The sequence below is a fragment of the Haliotis rubra genome, unplaced genomic scaffold (genome assembly GCF_003918875.1).
Source record: "Haliotis rubra isolate DU_JTF1 unplaced genomic scaffold, ASM391887v1 Scf229, whole genome shotgun sequence".
Taxonomy (NCBI): domain Eukaryota; kingdom Metazoa; phylum Mollusca; class Gastropoda; order Lepetellida; family Haliotidae; genus Haliotis; species Haliotis rubra.
Genome location: NW_025766325.1, coordinates 161702 through 188568, shown reverse-complemented (window position 1 = coordinate 188568; position 26867 = coordinate 161702). Strand labels below are relative to the sequence as shown.

At 41.8% G+C, this 26867-nt stretch overlaps 1 protein-coding gene across 1 annotated transcript in view; it reads right to left on the bottom strand.

Annotated features, from left to right (window-relative positions):
- LOC124277859 overlaps positions 1-26867 on the bottom strand; it is a 64543-nt gene that overhangs the window by 13052 nt on the left and 24624 nt on the right. Inside the window, exons 12-25 of the mRNA XM_046713573.1 lie at positions 22224-22339; positions 19956-20079; positions 18632-18650; positions 17593-17621; positions 16310-16431; positions 13797-13917; positions 8991-9009; positions 5711-6024; positions 4781-4799; positions 3990-4031; positions 3835-3947; positions 3045-3187; positions 1269-1389; positions 658-676 (exon numbers count right to left, since the gene is read on the bottom strand). Coding sequence (XP_046569529.1) covers positions 658-676; positions 1269-1389; positions 3045-3187; positions 3835-3947; positions 3990-4031; positions 4781-4799; positions 5711-6024; positions 8991-9009; positions 13797-13917; positions 16310-16431; positions 17593-17621; positions 18632-18650; positions 19956-20079; positions 22224-22339 — 1321 coding nt within the window. The remainder of the gene's footprint in view (positions 1-657; positions 677-1268; positions 1390-3044; positions 3188-3834; positions 3948-3989; positions 4032-4780; positions 4800-5710; positions 6025-8990; positions 9010-13796; positions 13918-16309; positions 16432-17592; positions 17622-18631; positions 18651-19955; positions 20080-22223; positions 22340-26867) is intronic.

Genomic DNA, 26867 nt, shown 5'->3' with positions numbered 1-26867 from the left:
TTCAGTTGAAAAGTCTGAAGATCATTCTTGCATGATTGCTGCCAAAATGAATACAATATTTATGGCAATAATGCAAGAGATGGAGGGAATTTGTACGAGTTATAGGTTTCTGGAGTGCCCAAGGGAGGCAACTCTGTCAAGAGAGCAGCAGTGGTTTAGATAACAAGGGCAGCCAGTGATTGACAACACCAGCAATGATCCAGTAAGCTGACCCAATCCAGGTTCAGGGGGACCAATTACCAGTCTTCACAACTTCAAACATTTTCTGTCACAGTTTAACAAAAATCAGACGTTATTTCTCACTATCTTTACAAAAAAGTATTTGAGGAATTCTCTGTACATGTCACATCTAAATGACCAATCAGAACATTGCAAACAGCATTCCAAATGACAGAGGTATAAGCATCTAAAAAGGCAGATTTTGCATAGCCCATGGGAATTACATGTACTGTCCTACAATGTTCAGAAAGCTGCTTTCTGATTGGCTAAAATCAATTTCCTCTTGGTCATTTCATTGGTCAGACAAAGTCTAGGACAGGTTGTGGATGTTACTGAAGCTGTTGTGAGCAACAACATATGATTTTAATTAGATTTTTGTCTGTCCCCAAATACTCAGTGATATCAATATGAAAAGAACACAAAACTCTTTTCTCTTACCTTTCATTGGTTCCATTTCCTGAAATAAATTAGAAACATCATAATCATTAACAAAATTCATATGAATTATTGAACAGAATTATTAGGAGAAATGAAGTATTATTGTTTACATAAATTTCTGCTTCCACATCTTCAATGTTAAATTAAATTGTTGTATGCATGTGACAGACATCAGTGTTATTTGTTACTGAATATAAACTTTCTTTTCTCTACTTTAAAATTGAATACAAAAAAGAAAACGGAAATGAACAAAGTGACAACAGAGTTGAAAATCTGGTCCTTGTAGTAAGGGGACATAACCATACACAACAGAGTAGGTAGAGGGACAAGGTTACCAGATCACATACCCCCATATCACATACCCTCTTTGGAGGCTTGGTGTAGGGGGTAAAGTTCCCCATATCACATATCCCCATATGCCCCTTATCTGAAGAGGCTTGCCATAGGGGACGACATGCACCAGATCACATACCCTCAAAAGAGGCTAATCTCAAGAGGCTTGGTGTAGGGACAATGTTCACCAGATCACATAGCTCCATATGTGCCTTTCCTTAGGAGGCTTGGTGTAGGGACAATCTTCACCATATCACATACCCCTATACATTGCTTACCTCATGATGCTTGGCGTAGGTGACTTCGACCTCCTTATCATCAATAACATGTGGCTTGTTTGATACTGCTTTCTCTGCATCACCAAGTTTTTCAAATATCACAAATGCACAGCCAGTTTGTCTGAAAATAAAAGAGTGAGTGCATTAAGCTTTTGGACCAGACTAGTGATTACCGTATATTACCGTCTACAAGTTGACCCAATAGATAGCTGACCCCCAAACTTGACCCTTAAAATCAGTGTCAAATTGGTATGTTTCGTACATAAGCCGATCCCCCGCGATGGGGTCCTAATCCTGGCAAACACAGACCACAGTCAACTGGCAGTTACCAATACTTATAACTTTGGTCCACATTATTCAAAGAATTCACAATGATATTGTGTCTACTCACGCATTGAAATGAAGTGTAGTTGACAGAAAATGGATAATATATTTTGTTTCGCTAAATATCATACTTATTGTAGCTGGACAATCACATGTCAACAAACTGGCTTGCTTATTTTACCCTTTCAACAATCACGAGCTGATTACTGCCTCCTTTTCCATGGACTTCTAGTTTACAGTAACATCAGTAAAAATGTGTGAATTTAAATGGCTTGCTTATTTTACCCCATTCCATATGCGTACAACTTCCGCTTACCACATTCATGAGGGTCCGTATAACCTTAGTGTTGATTATATATATTTAACATTTATAGAGCAAAAACTGTAATTAAAATTACACAATGCTAGGATATATTTCTTTGGGTTAAATAATAGTATTATGTATTATATTTTACAGATGACTGTGTCAGAATTCATCCCATTATATTATTGTGCACGTTTGAACTTGATCGGCGGGAAACGTGTGCACAGCCGATTGCTATTTCCGGCTCAGATACACAAGGTAATCTTAATCCCTGCAAATAATACAATGCCCAGCAAAAAAAACCTTAGAACTTAAAAGGTAAATAATCTTGTCTAGTGATGTTTAATTGCAAATTTTATGTCTTTACTGACAAAGTTGTCTTCTGTTGTTTGTTCACTTGAAGTGATACGATGTTGCTTTCTTACCCCTGGAAAAAAATTTGATGAGAGCGTTACCCATAGATAAGCCGACCCCCTTCTACAGACTGCTTTTTTTATCCTTAAAATTCAGCTTATTGACGGTAATATACAGTAATATTATGAACAAGGATCATCACTTTTGCCTACAATCAGCCAGAACCCTACCATCGGATTCATTTGGCCATGTGCAGATCAGGTTGCAAGGAATCAATTCTAACTTGGAATATTATTGCCACACTCAGCAATATTCCAGCTATATGACAGCAGTTTGTAAATAACCAAGATGGGATGCGACAATCAAAAGCTTGCATCAACCTACTCAGCTGAGTCAAGCTGACATACATCAACCCAGTAAGTGAGCATGACCATGTGATTCGCCTCTTTAGAGATGAACTGCTACATTACAGTTATCCCATCGACCATGGGACTGATAACAAGATCACAATGAATACAAATCTGGGATCTAAACCCAGGGAAAGAAACCTTTCAAAATTTACCACTAGACAACAGGACCATAAATGGACAATGATTAATGGTCCTGTCTATACTTCACTGGTCCAAAATAACATTTGTAGATTTACTGAAAAATTTACTGGCCACCAGGACCACTGCAAACTTATCATTTAGTGGTCCTGATGACGTTTTACCAGCCAGGGACCACAGGACCAGCATAAATTTTGCAAACTGTAAACCCAGCTGATACTGTCAGGACAAAGGGACACAACTAACCTCAATGTCGCATCATTCACCAGCTCAAAGTCCTCGACTCTTCCCAATCTGGAGAAGTAGCACATCAGCGTGTAACCGTGTGTGTGTGCTGCCAACCCTGATATTCTCAGCTTCCTACTGGGAGGCTCAGCCTTGTGGGGAACCTAGATGTGAAAGAGTGAATTGATGGATATAATTACATTACATGTTTAATATCCATGTGTGTCAAATCGAGGTCATGTGAATATGTTTACCACTTTACCCGATCTTAAAAACACGAGAGCACATATATAGTGTCTCAAAAATCATCAAAAGGAAAAGTCAGGGATAAGATGACAATCACATCCTGATCGTCAAGGGCATAAGTGAGTATGGTTTAACGCAACCTTTAGCAATCTTCCAGCAATATCATCTCGGAGGATACATGAAATGGGCTCCACACATTGTATCCATGTCAAGAATCTAACACAGGTTTTCAATGTGATCAGCGAAGTTTTAACCAGAAAGGTACCTACCACCCCCTATCGAAATATGACTGACTGAGTTTAGTTTTATGCCGCTTTTAGCAATATTCCAGCAATATCACGGCAGGGGACACCAGAAATGGGCTTCACACATTGTGCCCATGTGGGGAATCGAATCCGGATCTTCGCTTTAACCACTAGGCTATCCCACCGCCCCTATCGAAATATGAACTTTCCCTTGTCTGTTGGAAATAATGTTAATGAATATACTTCCTTTTATCTACTGTTGACAATAAATATTGAATATACTAGAAATGAAATATGAAAGGAAAGACTAAATGACTCACAGGATTGGCAGGTCTGACAGGAATCGCAGGTCTGACAGGAATGGTGGGTCTGACAGGAATGGTGGGTCTGGCAGGAAAGACGGGTCTTGCAGGAATGACGGGTCTTACAAATCCTGCAGGAATGACGGCTCTTGGAATAAAAGGTGTCGGATATCCTGCAGGTTGAGCAGGAGCAACAGAGTTTGGTGATTCGTAGGCTGTACACAAAGCAAGAAGCATGAATGTATCTGTGTGTATTCGTTAATATTGTAATATGACAGCTGAACCCATGCCACAATATCTTTATATCACAGACAACAATACAGCAATGATTTGTTTAACAGCAACCATACAGCAACATCACTTCTGTATGACAGCAACATTACTGCAATGTATCACATCAATGTCATAGCCATATAACAGCCACATCACAACAATTTCACACTTGTATAACTGTCACATTACAGCAAGATAATACGGTAATATCACAGCTGAATTAACTGGCACATTACAGCAATATTGCAATGTTACATGAGTGTATCAGCAATTACAGCAATATCACTGAAACATCCCAGCAAAACTTCAACAATATTTCACAGCAATATTACAGAGCATTCCAACAGCATTTCATCAATTTTCAGTGCACACAATGCCTCTTAGAAATGGTCAAATGCAACATATGGTGTATTGGGGTTTACACTAAGCATCTAAAAAGGCAGATTTTGCATAGCCCATGGGAATTACATGTACTGTCCTACAATGTTCAGAAAGCTGCTTTCTGATTGGCTAAAATCAATTTCCTCTTGGTCATTTCATTGGTCAGACAAAATCTAGGACAGGTTGTGCTGAAATGGGATGTTACTGAAGCTGTTGTGAGCAACAACATATGATTTTAATTAGATTTTTGTCTGTCCCCAAATACTCAGTGATATCAATATGAAAAGAACACAAAACTCTTTTCTCTTACCTTTCATTGGTTCCATCCCCTGCAATAAATTAGAACCATCATTATCATTAACAAAATCTATATGAATTATTGAACAGAATTATTTGGAGAACTGAAGTATTCTTGTTTATATAAATTTCTGCTTCCACATTTTTAATGTTGAATTAAATTGGTGTATGCGTGTGACATACATCAGAGTTAAAAAACTGGTCCTTGTGGTAAGGGGACATAACACTACACAATAGAGTTGACAATCAGATCCTGGTAGTAATGGGACCCAGCTCTACACAATTGAGTTGACAATCTGGTCCTGATAGTAAGGGGATATAACTCTATACAATAGAGTTGACAATCTGGTCCTGGTAGTAAGGGGACATAACTCTACACAACTGAGTAGACAATCTGGTCCTGATTGTAAGGGGACATAACTCTACACAATAGAGTTGACAATCTGGTCCTGATAGTAAGGGGACATAACTCTACACAATAGAGTGTACAATCAGATCCTGGTAGTAATGGGACCCAACTCTACACAACACAGAGTTTACAATCTGGTCCTGACAGCCAAGGGATATAACTCTGTACAAGTTGCTTTACCACCATGAATATGTTGAATTTAACTGATGATTTACAATCAAATCCTGTTCACTTTCATCATTTTGTCAACAGAAAATGTCCTGTACCATACAATCCTGCACACAAGTGTGTCAATGTAGGGAATTGAACCCAGGTCATTGGTGTCATGAGCAAACGCTTGAACCACTAGGCTACCCAACCACCCAATAACGAATATCAACTTTCGATTGTCAGTTGGTTATAATGTTATGGAATGTGACCTTCCTTTCTTCTACTGTTAACAATGAATATTGAATATACAAGACATGTAGAATGACAACTTTGAATGGAATCACAAACTTAGAATCGGTGAGAAAAAAAGAGCAAGTGACTTACGGGATAGGCGGGTCTGGCGAAACCGAAATCTCTGGTGGGACCAGCAGGTCTGGGAGGACTGACACGTCTGGCGTATCTGGGAGGACTGGGGGGTCTGGGAGGTCTGGGAGGACTGGGGGGTCTGTCGTATCTAGGAGGACTGGCAGGTCTGTCGTATCTAGGAGGACTGGCAGGTCTGTCGTATCTAGGAGGACTGGCAGGTCTGTCGTATCTAGGAGGACTGGCAGGTCTGTTGTATCTGTGACGACCGCGGTATCTGGCAGGTTTGCGAGGACCGGCAAGTTTTGCGGCCTGAGCATCAGATTTTTGCGATACTGTTCACAAATCAAGAAACATGAGCATATCTGTGTGGAAAATTTGTTAATATCATAATTTCACAGATATATCCCTGCATACTTGTCTCACAGCAGTATCAGACCAACAGTACAGCAATGATGCAGCAGAATAGCTGTAAAATAGCAACATTAAGGCATGGCCTCAGCATCTATGGCTAGGTTAACGAGAAATCAACGACAACAAGCCATTGGATGTCGAGACACTGGTCCAGGTGCTGGAGTTATTGCAAATGACTTCAATTTCAGCGGAGGAACGATAGAACGTTTAGACAGCGATACAACGCCACCAACAGCACCGATGACCGTCCACGTAGTGGTCGACCCCATGTAACAACACGTCGCCAGGATCGTCATATCATTCATCAACACCTTCTGTTAACCAAACCATAGCTGCTGTGTTCAGAAAACAAGTGAACGATTGCCATTCAAGCTGGCAATTTATGCCTGAATACAGCAATACAGCAATATCACAGCTGTACAACTGCCACATTACAACAATATATTACAATAAGATCACAGCTGTATAACAGCCACATTACAGCAATATATTACAATAAGATCACAGCTGTATAACAGCCACATTACAGCAATATATTACAATAAGATCACAGCTGTATAACAGCCACATTACAACAATATATTACAATAAGATCACAGCTGTATAACAACACATAGATCACAATATTACAAGTAATATCACAGCTGTATAACAGCCACATTATAGCAATATATTACAGTAATATCACGGCTGTATAACAGCACACACATTAGAACAATATATTACAGTAATATCACAGCTGTATAACAGCCACAACAATACAGCAATATATTACAGTAATATCACGGCTATATTACAGTAATATGTAACAGCCACATTACAGCAATATATTACAATAAGATCACAGCTGTATAACAGCCACATTACAGCAATATATTACAGTATATTACAGCAATATCACGGCTGTATAACTGTCACATTACAGCAATATATTACAATAAGATCACAGCTGTATAACAGCCACATTACAGCAATATATTACAGTAATATCACGGCTGTATAACAGCAACACATTAGAACAATATATTAATATCACAGCTGTAGTAATATCACAGCTGTATAACTGTCACATTACAGCAATATATTACAATAAGATCACAGCTGTATAACAGCCACATTACAGCAATATATTACAGTAATATCACGGCTGTATAACAGCAACACACATTACAGCAATATATTACAGTAATATCACAGCTGTATAACAGCCACATTACAGCAATATATTACAATAAGATCACAGCTGTATAACAGCCAAATTACAGCAATATATTACAGCAATATCACAGCTGTATAACTGTCACATTACAGCAATATATTACAATAAGATCACAGCTGTATAACAGCCACATTACAGCAATATATTACAGTAATATCACGGCTGTATAACAGCAACACACATTAGAACAATATATTACAGTAATATCACAGCTGTATAACAGCCACATTACAGCAATATATTACAATAAGATCACAGCTGTATAACAGCCAAATTACAGCAATATATTACAGCAATATCACAGCTGTATAACAGCCACAATAGAGCAATATATTAGAATAATATCACAGCTGTATAACTGTCACATTACAGCAATATATTACAATAAGATTTACAGCAATATATTACAATAAGATCACAGCTGTATAACAGCCACATTACAGCAATATATTACAGTAATATCACAGCTGTATAACAGCCACACACATTAGAACAATATATTACAGTAATATCACAGCTGTATAACAGCCACATTACAGCAATATATTACAATAAGATCACAGCTGTATAACAGCCAAATTACAGCAATATATTACAGCAATATCACAGTTGTATAACAGCCACATTACAGCAATATATTACAGCAATATCACAGCTGTATAACAGCCACAATAGAGCAATATATTACAGTAAGATCACTGTCTGTAAATAATCGAGTCTGGACCAGACAATCCAGTGATCAACAGTATTAGCATCGATCTGCGCTATTGGGAACCGATGACATGTGTCAACCAAGTCAGCGATCCCGTTAGTCGCCTCTTACGACAAGCATAGTCGCCTTTTGTGGCAAGCATGGGTTGCTGAAGACCTATTCTACCTTGGATCTTCACTGGTCTACATGACATGAAAATATTGAGGTTAAAAAGACAGAAATAGGATAAAACTTGTTCACTCATCATACCGTCCACACATCAGAAAATCTGAAAAAGTTTTACCGCTGGGATAGGTTATTAGAATCAGACTAGAACTATCAGATAATGGTATCTGATGGGCATCCAATTGTTTAGGTTGAAGATATTCTGCTAGCGTGGACAGTTGCCCAGTCCTCATGCTGGTCACGGTCAAGGGAGCACCTCACAGCTAGATGACCTAATTAGACTATTGGTGCAAAACAGTAATCGCTCTGGATAAGTGCCCCTTTAAGCCAGCAGAGTAAATTGAGAGCTTCAACTGTCAGCATATTTTAGTAACGGTGGATAAGACACATACTCTTGCAATATAAATTTGTTTGGATAGTAACACCACATGTTAACATCACAAAATTGGATACTAAAAAAATATTACGAGCTGTGTAAGAGTGCAGTACGAGTTCATATGACCAATCAGGACATTGCACGCTGCATTCCAAATGACAGGGGGATAAGCATCTAAAACAGCAGACATCCCATAGCCGGCAGGAATTACATGTTCTGTCTTACTATGTTCAGAAAGCCGCTTTCTGATTGGCTAATATCAACTTCCTGTTGATCATTAAACAGACAAAGTACATGACAGGTCGGCCTGAAATGGGATGTTGCCGCAGCTATAGTGAGCAATAACATATTTTTGTCTGGCCCCAAATACCCAGAGATATCAATGTGAAAATAACCCAAAATATTATTCTCTTACCTCTTATATCTTCTCCACCCTGAAATATAGAGACATAAGACATAAAAATGGAGAAAAAGTTTCAAATTTTGTCCTTTATCTTTCAAGCTTTCATCTTGTAATACCTATTTTGAATTACATTATATTTTGCTCACAAAGGAATAAAGACAACATTCATCTTACCACTCGAAATAGTGTCAAGAAATATTGTGATCATTAATTTATGAAGACAGTGATCTGTGTGGTAATGCCAATGAAGTGAAAACCAACACAATAAGGGGATACACAACTGGCTTGACGATCAGATCCTGGTAGTTTGGGGACATAACTCTACACAGCTGACTTGACAATCAGATCCTGGTAGTCAGGGGACATAACTCTACACAACAGGCTTGACGATCAGATCCTGGTAGACAGGGGACATAACTCTACACAACTGGCTTGACGATCAGATCCTAGTAGTTATGGGACATAACTCTACACAACTGGCTTGACAATCAGATCCTGGTAGTCAGGGGACATAACTCTACACAGCTGATTTGACGATCAGATCCTGGTAGTCAGGGGACTTAACTCTACAGAACAGGCTTTAAGATCAGATCAGATCATGGTAGTCAGGGTACATAACTCTACACAGCTGACTTGACAATCAGATCCTGGTAGTCAGGGAACATAACTCTACACAACTGGCTTGACGATCAGATCCTGGTAGTCAGGGGACATAACTCTACACAACTGGCTTGACGATCAGATCCTGGTAGTCAGGGGACATAACTCTACACAGCTGACTTGACAATCAGATCCTGGTAGTCAGGGAACATAACTCTACACAGCTGACTTGACAATCAGATCCTGGTAGTCAGGGGACTTAACTCTACATAACTAACTTGACAATCAGATCCTGGTAGTCAGGGAACATAACTCTACACAGCTAACTTGACAATCAGATCCTGGTAGTCAGGGAACATAACTCTACACAGCTGACTTGACAATCAGATCCTGGTAGTCAGGGGACATAACTCTACACAGCTGACTTGACAATCAGATCCTGGAAGTCAGGGGACTTAACTCTACACAACTGGCTTGACAATCAGATCCTGGGAGTCAGGGGACATAACTCTACACAGCTGACTTGACAATCAGATCCTGGTAGTCAGGGAACATGCCTCTACACAACTGGCTTGACAATCAGATCCTGGTAGTCACGGGACATAACTCTACAGAACAGGCTTGATGATCAGACCCTGGTAGTCCTGGGACATAACTCTACACAGCTGACTTGACAATCAGATCTTGGTAGTCAGGGGACATAACTCTACACAACTGGCTTGATGATCAGATCCTGGCAGTCAGGGGACATAACTTTACACAACTGGCTTGACGATCAGATCCTGGTAGTCAGGGGACATAACTCTACACAGCTGACTTGACAATCAGATCCTGGTAGTCAGGGAACATGCCTCTACACAACTGGCTTGACAATCAGATCCTGGTAGTCACGGGACATAACTCTACAGAACAGGCTTGATGATCAGACCCTGGTAGTCCTGGGACATAACTCTACACAGCTGACTTGACAATCAGATCTTGGTAGTCAGGGGACATAACTCTACACAACTGGCTTGATGATCAGATCCTGGCAGTCAGGGGACATAACTTTACACAACTGGCTTGACGATCAGATCCTGGTAGTCAGGGGACATAACTCTACACAGCTGACTTGACAATCAGATCCTGGTAGACAGGTGACATAACTCTACACAACTGGCTTGATGATCAGATCCTGGTAGTCAGGGGACATAACTCTACACAGCTGGCTTGAGGATCAGATCCTGGTAGTCAGGGGACATAACTCTACACAGCTGACTTGACAATCAGATCCTGGTAGACAGGGGACATAACTCTACATAACTGCAATGACAATCAGATCCTGGTTGTCAGGGTACATAACTCGACACAACTGGCTTGAAGATCAGATCCTGGTAGTCAGGGGACATAACTCTACACAGCTGACTTGACAATCAGATCCTGGTAGACAGGGGACATAACTCTACACAACTGGCTTGACGATCAGATCCTGGTAGTCAGGGGACATAATTCTACACAAATGGCTTGACGATCAGATCCTGGTAGTCAGGGGACATTACTCTACACAGCTGACTTGACAATCAGATCCTAGTAGACAGGGGACATAACTCTACACAACTGGCTTGACGATCAGATCCTGGTAGTCAGGGGACATAATTCTACACAAATGGCTTGACGATCAGATCCTGGTAGTCAGGGGACATAACTCTACACAGCTGACTTGACAATCAGATTCTGGAAGTCAGGGGACTTAACTCTACACAACTGGCTTGACAATCAGATCCTGGGAGTCAGGGGACATAACTCTACACAGCTGACTTGACAATCAGATCCTGGTAGTCAGGGAACATGACTCTACACAACTGGCTTGACAATCAGATCCTGGTAGTCACGGGACATAACTCTACAGAACAGGCTTGATGATCAGACCCTGGTAGTCCTGGGACATAACTCTACACAGCTGACTTGACAATCAGATCTTGGTAGTCAGGGGACATAACTCTACACAACTGGCTTGATGATCAGATCCTGGTAGTCAGGGGACATAACTTTACACAACTGGCTTGACGATCAGATCCTGGTAGTCAGGGGACATAACTCTACACAGCTGACTTGACAATCAGATCCTGGTAGACAGGTGACATAACTCTACACAACTGGCTTGATGATCAGATCCTGGTAGTCAGGGGACATAACTCTACACAGCTGGCTTGAGGATCAGATCCTGGTAGTCAGGGAACATAACTCTACACAGCTAACTTGACAATCAGATCCTGGTAGTCAGGGAACATAACTCTACACAGCTGACTTGACAATCAGATCCTGGTAGTCAGGGAACATAACTCTACACAGCTGACTTGACAATCAGATCCTGGTAGTCAGGGGACTTAACTCTACACAACTGGCTTGACAATCAGATCCTGGGAGTCAGGGGACATAACTCTACACAGCTGACTTGACAATCAGATCCTGGTAGTCAGGGAACATGCCTCTACACAACTGGCTTGACAATCAGATCCTGGTAGTCACGGGACATAACTCTACAGAACAGGCTTGATGATCAGACCCTGGTAGTCCTGGGACATAACTCTACACAGCTGGCTTGACGATCAGATCCTGGTAGTCAGGGGACATAACTCTACACAGCTGACTTGACAATCAGATCCTGGTAGACAGGGGACATAACTCTACATAACTGCAATGACAATCAGATCCTGGTTGTCAGGGTACATAACTCGACACAACTGGCTTGAAGATCAGATCCTGGTAGTCAGGGGACATAACTCTACACAGCTGACTTGACAATCAGATCCTGGTAGACAGGGGACATAACTCTACACAACTGGCTTGACGATCAGATCCTGGTAGTCAGGGGACATAACTTTACACAAATGGCTTGACGATCAGATCCTGGTAGTCAGGGGACATAACTCTACACAGCTGACTTGACAATCAGATCCTGGTAGACAGGGGACATAACTCTACACAACTGGCTTGACGATCAGATCCTGGTAGTCAGGGGACATAACTCTACACAACTGGCTTGACGATCAGATCCTGGTAGTCAGGGGACATAACTCTACACAGCTGACTTGACAATCAGATTCTGGAAGTCAGGGGACTTAACTCTACACAACTGGCTTGACAATCAGATCCTGGTAGTCAGGGGACATAACTCTACACAGCTGACTTGACAATCAGATCCTGGTAGTCAGGGAACATAACTCTACACAACTGGCTTGACAATCAGATCCTGGTAGTCAGGGGACATAACTCTACACAACTGGCTTGACAATCAGATCCTGGTAGTCCTGGGACATAACTCTACACAGCTGACTTGACAATCAGATCTTGGTAGTCAGGGGACATAACTCTACACAACTGAGCTTGACAATCAGATCCTGGTAGTCAGGGGACATAACTCTACACAACTGCTTGACAATCAGATCCTGGTAGTCAGGGGACATAACTCTACACAGCTGACTTGACAATCAGATCCTGGTAGACAGGGGACATAACTCTACACAACTGACTTGACAATCAGATCCTGGTAGTCAGGGGACATAACTCTACACAGCTGACTTGACAATCAGATCCTGGTAGTCAGGGGACATAACTCTACACAGCTGACTTGACAATCAGATCCTGGTAGACAGGGGACATAACTCTACATAACTGCAATGACAATCAGATCCTGGTAGTCAGGGTACATAACTCTACACAACTGGCTTGAAGATCAGATCCTGGTAGTCAGGGGACATAACTCTACACAGCTGACTTGACAATCAGATCCTGGTAGACAGGGGACATAACTCTACACAACTGGCTTGACGATCAGATCCTGGTAGTCAGGGGACATAACTCTACACAACTGGCTTGACGATCAGATCCTGGTAGTCAGGGGACATTACTCTACACAGCTGACTTGACAATCAGATCCTAGTAGACAGGGGACATAACTCTACACAACTGGCTTGACGATCAGATCCTGGTAGTCAGGGGACATAACTCTACACAGCTGACTTGACAATCAGATTCTGGAAGACAGGGGACATAACTGCAATGACAATCAGATCCTGGTAGTCAGGGCACATAACTCTATAGACCACTGTACTGGTGATTAGATTCTGAAAGTCAGGGGACATAACTCTACATACCTGCAATGACAATCAGATCCTGGTTGTCAGGGTACATAACTCGACACAACTTCATCATAAATCTTACATCAGATATACTTACCCATTTAGTCAAGTGAGACCAACGTACATTCAGTTTCTTTTTATTCAGAAAATGTACATCTTGATGGCAACGCAGAGTATCATCTTCCTTCAAATAGGCTAAAAAGGCCATCAGCTCATTACTGAAAAGGAGCATAAGTAAATGTAACGAAATCGAAACAGTCAAAGAATACAGGCTTCCTAAGGGGTCGCATGTTCCCCTGTTACAGACAAGGAATACAGGGAACCTAATCTCCTCATGTCCAGTTTTTGGTTACTTGTTGAAGGCCACACCCTGCAATATTCCAGCTATATGGCGGCAGTCTGTAGAGATGGAATCGGCGCCAGACGTTGCACTGATCATAAGCATCAATCTATGCAAATGGGATTGATAGCATGTGTCAACCAAGTCGGCCACTCACATTAGTTGCCTCTTATAACAAGCATGGGTTGCCTTAACCAAATCCACATGCAGTACAATCTATACAAGTGATGTGATGATAGACATTTGCACAAGAAATCTGAGCAGCACAGATTAATGGGAATATTCTGCACCTTCAACTCTTCTGTAGGTGCATTCAAGGAGGTATATTGAATAAACACTTTCGAAATATTTTAAGCAGTCACAGATTTAGAACACATCTCCACACTCAATTGCCTGATTTAATTCAGCAACAACTACCTCCATCTCACAGCCAGCTCAAATGCATATCAAAATCCAATCTTTGGCGGAGTTTGGGCTGACGTGGAGAGAGACATTTTGTTTACAGTGCATTGATCTACATGAAAATGAAGTGATTTTCCATTACTAGTTGTATTTGCCAGATGCACAAATGGGATGTTGAGTTGTGGGTGTACTAAATCATTACATGAAAGCACCAAGTGTCTTTAATTTGGATTTCAAAGTGCAAAGACCAATTAAGCAAGGAGGAAAGATGTTTGGATACAGTGATGTCAGTATCGACAGAAATGGAAACCACAGTTTTCTGTCTGATCATGTGGAGGTGTGTGTTCCTGTGCAAAGACCTCAGGTCACGAATCAGTTGAAGTTAAGCAATGTTCGGCACGGACAGTCCTTGGATGGGTGACTGTGTGTGACAGCTTGACTCTTGAGAGTTTCTAAGACTAGAAGCCTGCCCCACAACAAAACAAATGTGATACATGTGGTCTCACCTTCGGCAAGTGAGTTTGTTCAAAATAGCCTCTGTTCACCCAGCAGAAATTAGGTACCCAGTGAAATTAATAGTGAAACTATTAACCAGATGATGTAGTAGTGATTAGTAGTGATTTTCCAATAAATGCCGATGTAAATATTTGTTTGTGTGTAACAGCGTTTGAATTTGATTCTACATTCATTATCGATTATTCACGATTCCAATTCCTTTTTAATTTTTCATACAAACTGTTTTAAAAGTCAGTGGTGAAGGGATAGATTCTACTAGTTGGGAATTTCACAAGATGGGGTTATTTAGGAGTCCTGCCTCTGGATCCTCTAACAAAAAATATTTCAGTCATATTCTGTGTCTAAATCAGTCACACATTACGGTAAAACAAACAGGTTTTAGGTTAGAGAGGTGTGAATGTGGTATACACGTTAAGAGACATTAGAACATGTTCTGTATTTCTTAGTGTAACGATGTAAATCATATTTTATTTATTATCAAATACATTATCTGTGTTTATTTCATTTGCAGTTTAAATCTACACCTGGCTCATTTTACACAAGAATAACTGTTTCAAATTTTTTATTTAGAAACATATTTTCAGACTGTGTTCCCAAATCTATCCATGTTGACACCTGATTGACAGTTGATTCTTCAATCGATCAGTATACCTTCTTTCCCTACTGTCACGACTGTTTTGACTGATATTGTAGGCATTGCCTGGTGCTACAAACACAACAGAGAAAGTGTCTGCATGAAATGACAGTTTCCACTATGAATTCAGGCCACGTGATCAGAACTATGCTGCAGAGCTCGAATAACTGTTTCACATTTTCTATTTAGAAATAAAGTTGAAAACCAGGCTGTATTCCCAAATCTATGCATGTTGACATCTGAATCACAGCTGAGTTTTCCATCAATCAACACCTTCCTTTCCCTGCTGTCACGACGGTTTTGACCGATATTGTTATGGACATGTACTGATATGTGTAAGATCATTGAGTTAAAATTTAACCCTTTTTCCTCTTGGTGGTTTCCAGAATATGACAAGTTGGGGTTTTATTTGTTACAAATATTGCCTTTAGGATTTTCTCATTTGGATACTTGCTTTAACATGCTACATAAATAATTTAAGCTATATTTACTTTTTACTGTATACCAGTTATCTCATTAAACAAAGGGGGTGGCGGTTTAGCCTAGTTGTTAAAGCATTTACTTGTCAAGTCGAAGACTAGGGTTCGATTCCCCACAAGGGTAAAATGTGTGCAGCCAATTTCTTGTGTCCCGGTCCATGACATTGAAGGAATATTTCTAAAAGTGACATAAAACTAAACTCACTCACTGCTTTAACAAAGCCGACAACTGCACTTACTTGCCAGTCGATCTGAATATACAGCTAGCCAGGTCTCCATACGTCGCGAAGTGCTCGTACAGCTCATCTTTGTTGGTCTGTATACTCAAATTGGGCACATAAAGATAACAATTCTGGACTTTCTGCAACAAGAAAAGTCATGTATACAAAACGTAATGGCACAATCTATAGCCTGATGTCAGCATAAAATAAGTTTAATTTGTCCATTTTCACATAACTACCACCCTTTAAAACTTTTGTCAAAATGTTGAAATGATCAGAGATAATTTCAGACAATAGAACTGCAACTTCCTAAAATTGTTTTAACCTTTGAATTCAGCACAACAACCTTCACAAACACATCACTAGGAACTTTTTCTGCAAAACACACTGGGGAAACAATGCCTTGTGATGTCAGCCAGTTGCTGGGTTCATTGAGTGACCTCCTCTCTACATGCATTGTCATTGAATAAACCCAGCAATGTGGAAATTGTTCAATATTTGTTTACTGATTACAGCAGCAGAAGCACTTTAAAGAAAACACTTGTTTATGGAAGAATGTTTACTTTGAAACATTTTATTGTTTCAGTTTCAACCATATTCTTGTGTCCTCAGCTGTGATATTGATGGATATATTGTTAAAAGTGCAATTAAACCTTCATCAGTTACTCTTTCACTCTTTGAATAATGTTACATGAATAACTTTGCTATTTGTGAAAGCAGAACTGAGTCGTGTTTTCCTTGTATTGTAGATCCCCTGAAATAAGCCCAGAGGATGAATAGAGTGTGCATCCCCAACTAGAGTGGTATAAATCATGCAACAACAGCCTTCATCAACATCTAACATATTCATCTTTGTTCCATAACATCTGATCCCTAAGCTGCATAGCAAAGTCCTATGCCTTTAGTAGCTTAAAACACTTCCCTGGCCTAATGACCTTGACTATGGCAGCCTGATACTTCAGTCAAGAGGTATCCCTAAATAGTGGCAAAAGGAATTGTCATAAGTCTTGTTACAGATGTGCCTGAAATGTGTCTGAGAGGTACAGTTTGCAAATCTTTTAAAGTTAGAAAGACAGTAACATAAGACATAACTCATGTTGCCTAACAGAAAAACTCGAGAACTAATCCAAAATGACATCAAATTTCAGCCATGTGTCTTAGTGTGACCTCACATGACTTTGACCTCATGTGAAAGTCACCAAAAAGTTGTGCTGCTTGGCCCCACCCTATAGATCATAGATACAGTGGAAGAACAGATGTGTATTTGGCTTGAACATGGAAAGAGAACATTGAGAACATACCTGTTCAACAGCTGCCATTATGTCTGGATCTGGAAGGAAAAAGGTCACCATCTCAAACATCTCATATTATATTTGACTAATTATGAATTACATAACACAACCCGCCATGTCTGTATCCAGGCCAGGAACACAGGATCTCTCTGTATCACCATGACCCGCAAGCCAGACACGGGAGCTCTCTGTATTACCATGGCCTGCAAGCAAGGAACACAGGAGCTCTCTGTATCACCAAGGTCTGCAAGCCAGGAACACAGGAGCTCTCTGTATCACCAAGGTCTGCAAGCAAGGAACACAGGAGCTCTCTGTATCACCATGACTTGCAAGCCAGGAACACAGGAGCTCTCTGTATCACCATGACTTGCAAGCCAGGAACACAGGAGCTCTCTGTATCACCATGACCGCAAGCCAGGAACACAGGAGCTCTCTATATCACCATGACCTGCAAGCCAGGAACACAGCAGCTCTCTGTATCACCATGGCCTGCAAGCCAGGGACACAGGATATCTCTGTATTACCATGGCCTGCAAGCTAGACACATGACCTCTAAGTACCACCATGGCCTGCAAGCTAGACACATGACCTCTATGTACCACCATGGTCTGCAAGCTAGCAAAGAGGAGCTCTCCGTATCACCATGACCTACATGCCAGGAACACAGGAGCTCTCTGTATCATCATGGCCTGCAAGCCAAACACAGAAGCTCCCTGTATTAATATGTCCTGCAAGTCAGACCCACAGGACCTCTCTGTACCGCCATGGCCTGCAAGCCAGGCACAGTAGCACTATGTATTACCAAGGCCTGCAAGCCAGACACTCAGGAGTTTCCCTGTAGCAAACAGGAGAATGTTTAAATGCTAACCCCCAATGGGACCAACCTATCTCCATTCTCCAGATACCACAACCAGAATCGCATCAGTGTTTTCAGTCAGTGGTAAGGAAAACAAGTCACATGTGTTGGTACGTCAATGATTTAGAGTCCTGCTAATCCAAATATTCTGGATATAGAGCAAACAAAATAAATGTTACAATGATATCCTACCTCTTATAGCTTCCAGCAACTGCAAACAAAAACAGATGATGTGACAGTACATGATACTTATAAATTTGAACCAAACAACCCAGCTAAACCACAGGTCCTCGTGTCTTTGCGAAGATTAACGATTAAAAAATAGTTTTTTTAGATGACTCCCGACTCGAAATGTTACATAGTACTTTACATTATGACAAGGCCGGACACTTCGGTATACCCCAACCCAACATAATAATGAAATGATGATTGGCCTATCGAGCACCAATCATAAAACCTACCAATTCTTTATTGTTATTTGTTATTGTCGATTGAAACCCGATTTTGCTTTTTTAACATCTTTAAACCTCGCAAAGACACGAGGACCTGTGAGCTAAACACATTACCATAATAACTTGCAAAACACACATCATTTGTGAGTGAATGGTACAAGGTTCATACAGATAAGGACCTTATCATATAAGGCCTGTCCAGGCATACAGCTGTCATTTTCATGGCCTTGTGGGAAGGTGATTCTCAAGGCCTTTCTGATTTGACTCTAAAAACGAAGGCTTTTCAAGGGGGACCTTAAAATTAATGCATATTTAAACATGTATAAAACTCTTTGCTGTCTGTTCCATGAATGAATGAAAGCCATGTAATATGCTAAATCCTGAAGAATACCACTGTTCTTTTCATCCTCATCCTCCAGCCCAAATAGCTGGAATATTTCCAATGTTCCCCTTGATCACTGTACATCGTTTGATGTGCATTTTCATATGTGTGTTTTCCCATGATTGTTTTCATAAGTGGCTCTAATCAATCCTATCAAGTATATCCTATCCTTTTAGTTATACAAACACTCTGTACATTCGTTGCATAAACATACCACTTAATCCCTTTAACTATGTACATCTCAATCAAACACATCACTTAATCACTTTGAATACTGTAATAATATCTCACTGGCTTCCTATATATTCTGGGGCAGAGGGGTAGCCTAATGGTTAAAGCGTTGGCTCGTCACGCCGAAGACCCGGGTTCGAATCCCCACGTGGGTACAATGTGTGAAGCCCATTTCTGGTGTCCCCCGCCGTGATGTTGATTGAATATTGCTAAAAGCGGCGTAAAACCAAACTCAGTCAGTCAATCAGTCCTATACATTCTATATATTTTGCTTGTAACCATATTCTGTCATTCACCTGATGAAGAGGCAAGAAGTAGCTCAGAAACGTCGTGTTGTAAATATTAAAGAAGTTGTACATCTATACCATACGTGGTTAAGCTGGAATATTGCAGAGTGCCTCTTAAACAACAAACAAACAAACACAACTCTTAGAAGGCTGTATATACTCACAGCTCCGCTCTCCCTGTCTGACACACGTACAAAAACCCTCTGGTGTTTCATTGTGTGGGGCATTATCACAGCTTTCAGAGCATCTTCTTGTTCTTGGTAGCAAATAAAGCCGAAGTTATTGTTCCTGAAACAAAAGTGACACTGCTTTGAACAGAGTTTCTGAATGACAACTTAACAGGGTTCTTGGTAGCTACGAAGCCAAAGTTATTGTTCCTGAAACAAAAGTGACACTGCTTTGAACAGAGTTTCTGAATGACAACTTAACAGGGTTCTTGGTAGCAAACAAAGTCGAAGTTATTGTTCCTAGAACAAAAGTGACACTGCTTTGAACAGAGTTTCTGAATGACAACTTAACAGGGATCTTGGTAGCAAACAAAGCCGAAGTTATTGTTCCTAGAACAAAAGTGACACTGCTTTGAACAGAGTTTCTGACTGTCAACTTAACAGGGTTCTTGGTAGCAAACAAAGTCGAAGTTATTGTTCCTAGAACAAAAGTGACACTGCTTTGAACAGAGTTTCTGAATGGCAAACTTAACAGGGTTCTTGGTAGCCAGCAAACCCGAAGTTATTGTTCCTCAAACAAAAGTGACACTGCTTTGAACAGAGTTTCTGAATGGCAAACTTAACAGGGTTCTTGGTAGCAAACAATGCCGAAGTCATTGTTCCTCAAACAAAAGTGACACTGCTTTGAACAGAGTTTCTGAATGACAACTTAACAGGGATCTTGGTAGCAAACAATGCCGAAGTTATTGTTCCTCAAACAAAAGTGACACTGCTTTGAACAGTTTCTGAATGGCAAACTTAACAGGGTTCTTGGTAGCCAGCAAACCCGAAGTTATTGTTCCTCAAACAAAAGTGACACTGCTTTGAACAGAGTTTCTGAATGACAACTTAAAAGGGTTCTTGGTAGCAAACAAACCCGAAGTTATTGTTCCTCAAACAAAAGTGACACTGCTTTGAACAGAGTTTCTGAATGACAACTTAACAGGGTTCTTGGTAGCAAACAAACCCAAAGTTATTGTTCCTCAAACAAAAGTGACACTGCTTTGAACAGAGTTTCTGAATGGCAAACTTAACAGGGTTCTTGGTAGCAAACAATGCCGAAGTCATTGTTCCTCAAACAAAAGTGACACTGCTTTGAACAGAGTTTCTGAATGGCAAACTTAACAGGGTTCTTGGTAGCAAGCAATGCCGAAGTCATTGTTCCTCAAATAAAAGTGACACTGCTTTGAACAGAGTTCCTAGAACAAAAGTTAGCTGGGTTTTACACTGCTTTGAACAGAGTTTCGAACGACACCTTAACAGGGTTGAAGTGACTCAGACAGGGGGGCTGCTTAATAATTTGATTTTACTTAATTTTAACTAGAAATTGTATAGTCATCATACTTATCCTATATAATCTCACACATTTTTCTCTCTCTTATGTCCCACAGTTGAGTGGTAATGAGGGGGGAAATTGGGTTTAACGTCGTGCTTGAGAATATTTCGCTCATATGATGACGTGCATGCGTGTGTATGTGTATGTGCGGCTGCTTGTACTAGCCCAGACTGACGCTGGTTTTTATAGTGCTAGCCCACTGAGATACCATGCCGTAGTGAAGCATGAATACCCCACTCAGACACATTATACTGACTCCGAGCCGACCAGTCCTTGTTGTACCCATTAATGCCGGGCGCCAGGCAGGGACCAACAAGTACCATATTTTATCGTCTTTTGGTATGACGCGGTCAGGGATCGAACCCGCGACCTTCCGCTCTCCAGGCGGACGCTCTAACCACTACACCACGGAGGCGGTCGAGTGGTAATGAACTGAAACAAGAGTGAGTATGGTTTTCTGCCGCTTTTAGCAATATTCCAGCAACATCACGGCGGGGGACACCAGAACTGGGCTTCACACATTGTGCCCATGTGGTGAATCGAACTCGGGTCTTCGGCGTGACAAGCCAACGCTTTAACCATTAGGCTACCCCACCACCCCGTTTTGGGATGGAAGGACGGAGAGACGGAAGGATGGAAAGATGGAAGGACGTAAAGACGGAAGGACAGAATGAACACTATATACCCCTGTTATTTCGTAGCAGGGTTATAGTAACCCACTGTTCGCCCCCTGATGTTACAGTAGGGTCAATTGAACTGTTTTGACTTGAAAATTTGAAGAAAATTATACAATTAAGCAACTCATGTTTGTCATAAGAAGCCACCCATGGGATTGGGGTGATCCTCTATCAAGCAGACTACACAGATGGGGTGGTGGTGCACCAGCTTACCGTCTAACTTTTCCGCTGATTTTGCACAAGATGAGTTTCCCCCACATGGAGAAGTGCTCTGCATATTCTAATGGAGTGATGTCATCAGGTATGTTGGTCACAAACAGATGGTCCGCCTGCAACAGAGAAATTTATGCATCAAATTTCATTGATAATTAAAAGAAATAAACATAATCGTCATTCAACCTATACAAAACTAAATATTTACAATGTATGACTATGGATAATCCAAATTTTGAGAGAGAGAGAGCATTCTGTAAGAAAGAGTTAGCTACCCGTGAAGATCTGAGTTGGAATTGGTCTTCATCAACCCATGCTTGTCGTAAGAGACGACATGGGATTGGGTGGTCAGACTCACTGACTTGGTCGACACATGACATCATATAACAACTACATAGATCGATGCTTATGATATAGATCACTGGCTTGTCCAGACTCGGAAATTCACTGACTGCCACTACTTAGCGGGATACAGCAGAGTGCGGCGTTAAACAACAAACATGACAACAATGCTAAATCATCGCTATTTCTTCCAATTTCTCAGTGAGGTCCATTGCATCTTATTTACAACATCTATCACTAGAGGTGTGACATTACAGAAATTTCACTATATGATACATATCATGATAAGATACGATTAGATGCACATCACGGTATGCTATCTTTAGTTATTTGCTTTAAAAATTGTTAATTTTAACCATGAATTGTATATTTATATACTTATCCTATCTCTCGGTATGCACCTCTCACTTCTTCTTCGACCCATATGTGGAAATGTGCTGTAGACTAAGTTGAATCAAATCTTTCGGCCTCTGTACCACCAGTCACCTCTGCCCCGACTCCGACAGGATGATCTGTCAATCATCTCTATAAGCGTGCAGATCGCTCAGATGATCATGTGACGTCCCATTACTCTCATTCTCGTCTTGGAGCTTCAGTATCTGTGATGTGGGGCAGGTCAGGTGGGAATCCATCGCGTGAGATAGGATAAGTATATAAATATACAATTTAAGGTTAAAATTTCCAAACTTTTAAACTTATCCTATCTCACGGTATGCATTATCCCACGGTTGGCTGGTGGGCCGCAGATTACCCTGTGTCAACTCTACAACCGTGAGGTCGCAGAACACAAGGAGGCCTGGAGAAAGCACCAACTCCCAATATGCTAACTCCGAACTTGTGATGGGTTGCTTTTAAGTGATAACTCCTTGGCTTACACAGCACAAACACTCTAGGGAGTGGGCAGTCCTGAATTAATGTGGTTTTCAGCTGCAACTTTTGACAAGCTAAAGGACGCAGTTTGGCAAGTAGGGTGAGGTGATCTATGCCCAAATATATTCCATACCAACAAGAAAGCTAGGATCGATATCTTTCATTGATATAGAGAATGCAAGACCGACACGAAGGTAGGAACTGCATTTTATCTACGTTTGTGAGCCAACGACAACTGCTGCGAAAGAACCAATGGACACAGTTGGTGAAGACCTTCCACGTCAGTGACAGACGGATCCCGGAAGTAGCATGAGGCGAAGACAGTGTCCAGTCTCCAAAAACAACCCTCCATGATGGCGTGAATGGAACAGTTTCTGTGTGAGCGCCATCGTAGAGACCAAGGCTCTCGTCTCATGATGGTTGGCTGTAGTAGGAGGAGGAAGGTCAGGATAGGTGTAGGCACAAAGGTTGGTGGATTGTATCCAGAATGCCAGTGTGGTACGAGAGACCTCTGTAGATGAGGCAGTTGACAGAGGAATAAACAGTCTCTTGTGTAATCTATGACAGTTCTTGGAAGCAGCTAATAGACCCGTAAAGTCCGGACAGGACATAGGGAGAGATCCTCAGTGTCGTCAGGGCCCAGAATAGTAGACAGCGGCAGAAAGGAGAATAGTCTGTCCGGCTGTCCAGGCAACTGGTTTACGACGACGAAATCCCTCCTAAAATCAGGGAAGACTTTGGCAGAGTTTGAGGAAGAAAGTCTCAAACGTGACATGCTTGAAATCCTTCTCCGCTAGAGGTTTGTATTCCTCTGACGGGAGATGGTTAAGAACAACTGAAAGGTCCCAGGCTTGTGTCCGGAACTTCCGGGATGGATCAGCAACTTTGTAAGATCTGAGGAGAGACTGGAGCTCAGGCGCAATAACTGTGTTAAGCGCGCGGCCAGGTACGTAGACAAGTTAGAACCCTTCAATTTCTTTGAAGTTCTAGGATGCTAGAAGTACTCTGCGACCATCTGCGGTAATGCTGTAGTGGGAGATACAATACCTTTAGCCTTGCAGTATGCTTTAAAATTCCTCCATTGTCATCATAGAGTGACGTGGTGGAAGTTAAGTGTGCCATGGTAATCGACGTAGCGACTCGCTTGTAATATCCCTTTGCAGTTAGCGATTTATGTAAATGCACTGGGCGTGAGAACGTGAGCGGAGACCAATGCAGCTGATCGGAGTGAGGATGAACCAGAAGATCGGCACGATCGGGAAGTGGTGCTGGATTTGGATCAGCCAAGTCTTGCAGGTCTACGAACTGGCGAAAAAGGCGTGACCAAGCTCAGTGTCATCCGCTGCGTCAGGCGTAACTTGAGCAGTATGAGCGTCGTGTTCCCAGCCTAAGGATCGGGGATCGGGGGACACGAACATTGGAAGCTGGTGATTGAAGCGGGTAGCAAACAGATCCAGAGCATCTGCAATGACGTTCTTCACCCCTGGAATAAGATTGGCCTGGACCGTGATGTTGAGAGAGTCCACTAAGTGGAAAAACTGTTGTGTCCACTGAAGAAGCTGAGGCGACCCTGTGGATCCCATTCGATTGATGTGTTACATGACTGCAGCATTGTCCGATCGAATCAAAAGCTTGGTTGATTGTAACAGGTGTTGCCAATGAGTGATCGATAGAATCATTGCCCTGAACTCCAGAACCTTGATGTGGCACGTGAGGCCTGCGGAAGACCTGTGTAGATAGGAAGCCACCTGCTTATTGAAAAGTGAGAGGCGACCTGTGTAGAGAGGCGTCTACTTACAGGTGATGTACTGGAGCAAACGGCCTTAAAGTGACTCCACCGCAATCTATCAACTCGTCCAACCAAACCTGGAGAGGAGGATGGAGCACTGAAGGAAGAGACCCAGAAGTTTTCGCTACTGACGAAGAGTCTTGGGTTGCGAGAGCGCTAGGGGTACCATGGAGACTCAAGCACAGACATTCCGTTCATCGAGCCACCACTGAAGGACTCGACGAAGCGGTTCTGGAAGGCGAATCAATTCGTTCGGGTTCAGTTGTCGGCCTATAGAAAACACTGTATCGGCCGAAGCTGGAGATGGCCTCTGTACGTTAGGGCTTGAGCTGACGTCAGAAGGCCTAGCAACTATTGCCACTGAAGAAGGGATCTCTCCTGAGATAGGAAACATTCAATTAGCTGAGCTTCCATGACAGTACTGAAGAAGTGCTGAATGTAGTTGGTTCAGGGCATGAAGATTGTCAGTCAATCTACAGGAACGTTCACATTGTACACAGAGTGATGAAAGTAGCATCGGTGATAGCAAGTACGTATGGTTCGCCAATTGAAGTGTTGGTTCGCCAAATGAAGTGTTGGTTCGCCAGATGGAGTGAGAAAGCTAGTACATGCGATGCATGGGGATCATCAATCTACCGGAACATTCGTAAAGTTGATGGAATGGCAGAGGTAAAAAGAGACGAAGGTAGTAAAATCGATGTCTGTGGACGGTCCGGACATAGCTGCAGTGACCTCTGAACTGAGGGCTTAAGCTAATGTAGGAAACCAAATAACCCTAGCCAAAGTGAAAGCGTTCCCGGGCGATTCTGTCGGACACCCCCGGTAAACCGTTTCTCTCGGCTGGCTGACGAATCTCAACATAATCACTCTTACCAGGAATGTCACCGTTCATCATCACTGGCAATTAAAGGCTTGGATAGTTATCCACTTCGTGGGACCAAGACAAGTCTGTCAGGGCACTTCATAGTCACTCTAATCATCTCAAGTCTCTGGTAAACAAACAGTAGTCCGCCATTGCAAATGCTACCCACAATGCAATAGTGACAAAAATCCGGACAACACAGTCTTCGGTTGACCAGGCGAGTCCCAACCCATAAAATCCGGGCTAAGGGACGCTAGCTACTTGACAAAACAACACTGCTGGTACCATGCACAGAAACTTGACACATCTGTCCAGAAACTTGCTGAGGGTGTAAAAGGAAGGGTGATGAGGATGATAAAACACGATTACACCCAGCGATACACCATAACACTGCTACGAGTAGTCTGTAGCAACAGGACTCCTAAATATTCCTGAAATGCACAACTGGGTGGTTGTAGAGCTGATATCTATGTAAAGGGTAGATTTGTTGAATCGAATCATTCATGAAAGGTGAAGGTCAGAAGGTAAATGACGGAGGAATCTTGACGATCCGCCTTAATTTAGAGGCCTGCGTTACTGACTACTTCCTCTGTACAACCAGCAGAAACGATGCACTAACTGGAAACGCTGCACTGGATGTTAGCGTTGATACATAAGAGAGTGGCTTATTGGAGTAAAGCGGCACTCTGGATACGATCAGCGCAGTAGTAGAAAACAAGGAAGTGAATGAAAGCAGTGCAATTGGACAAAGCGGCACACTGGACTGAAAGCGGCGCATTGG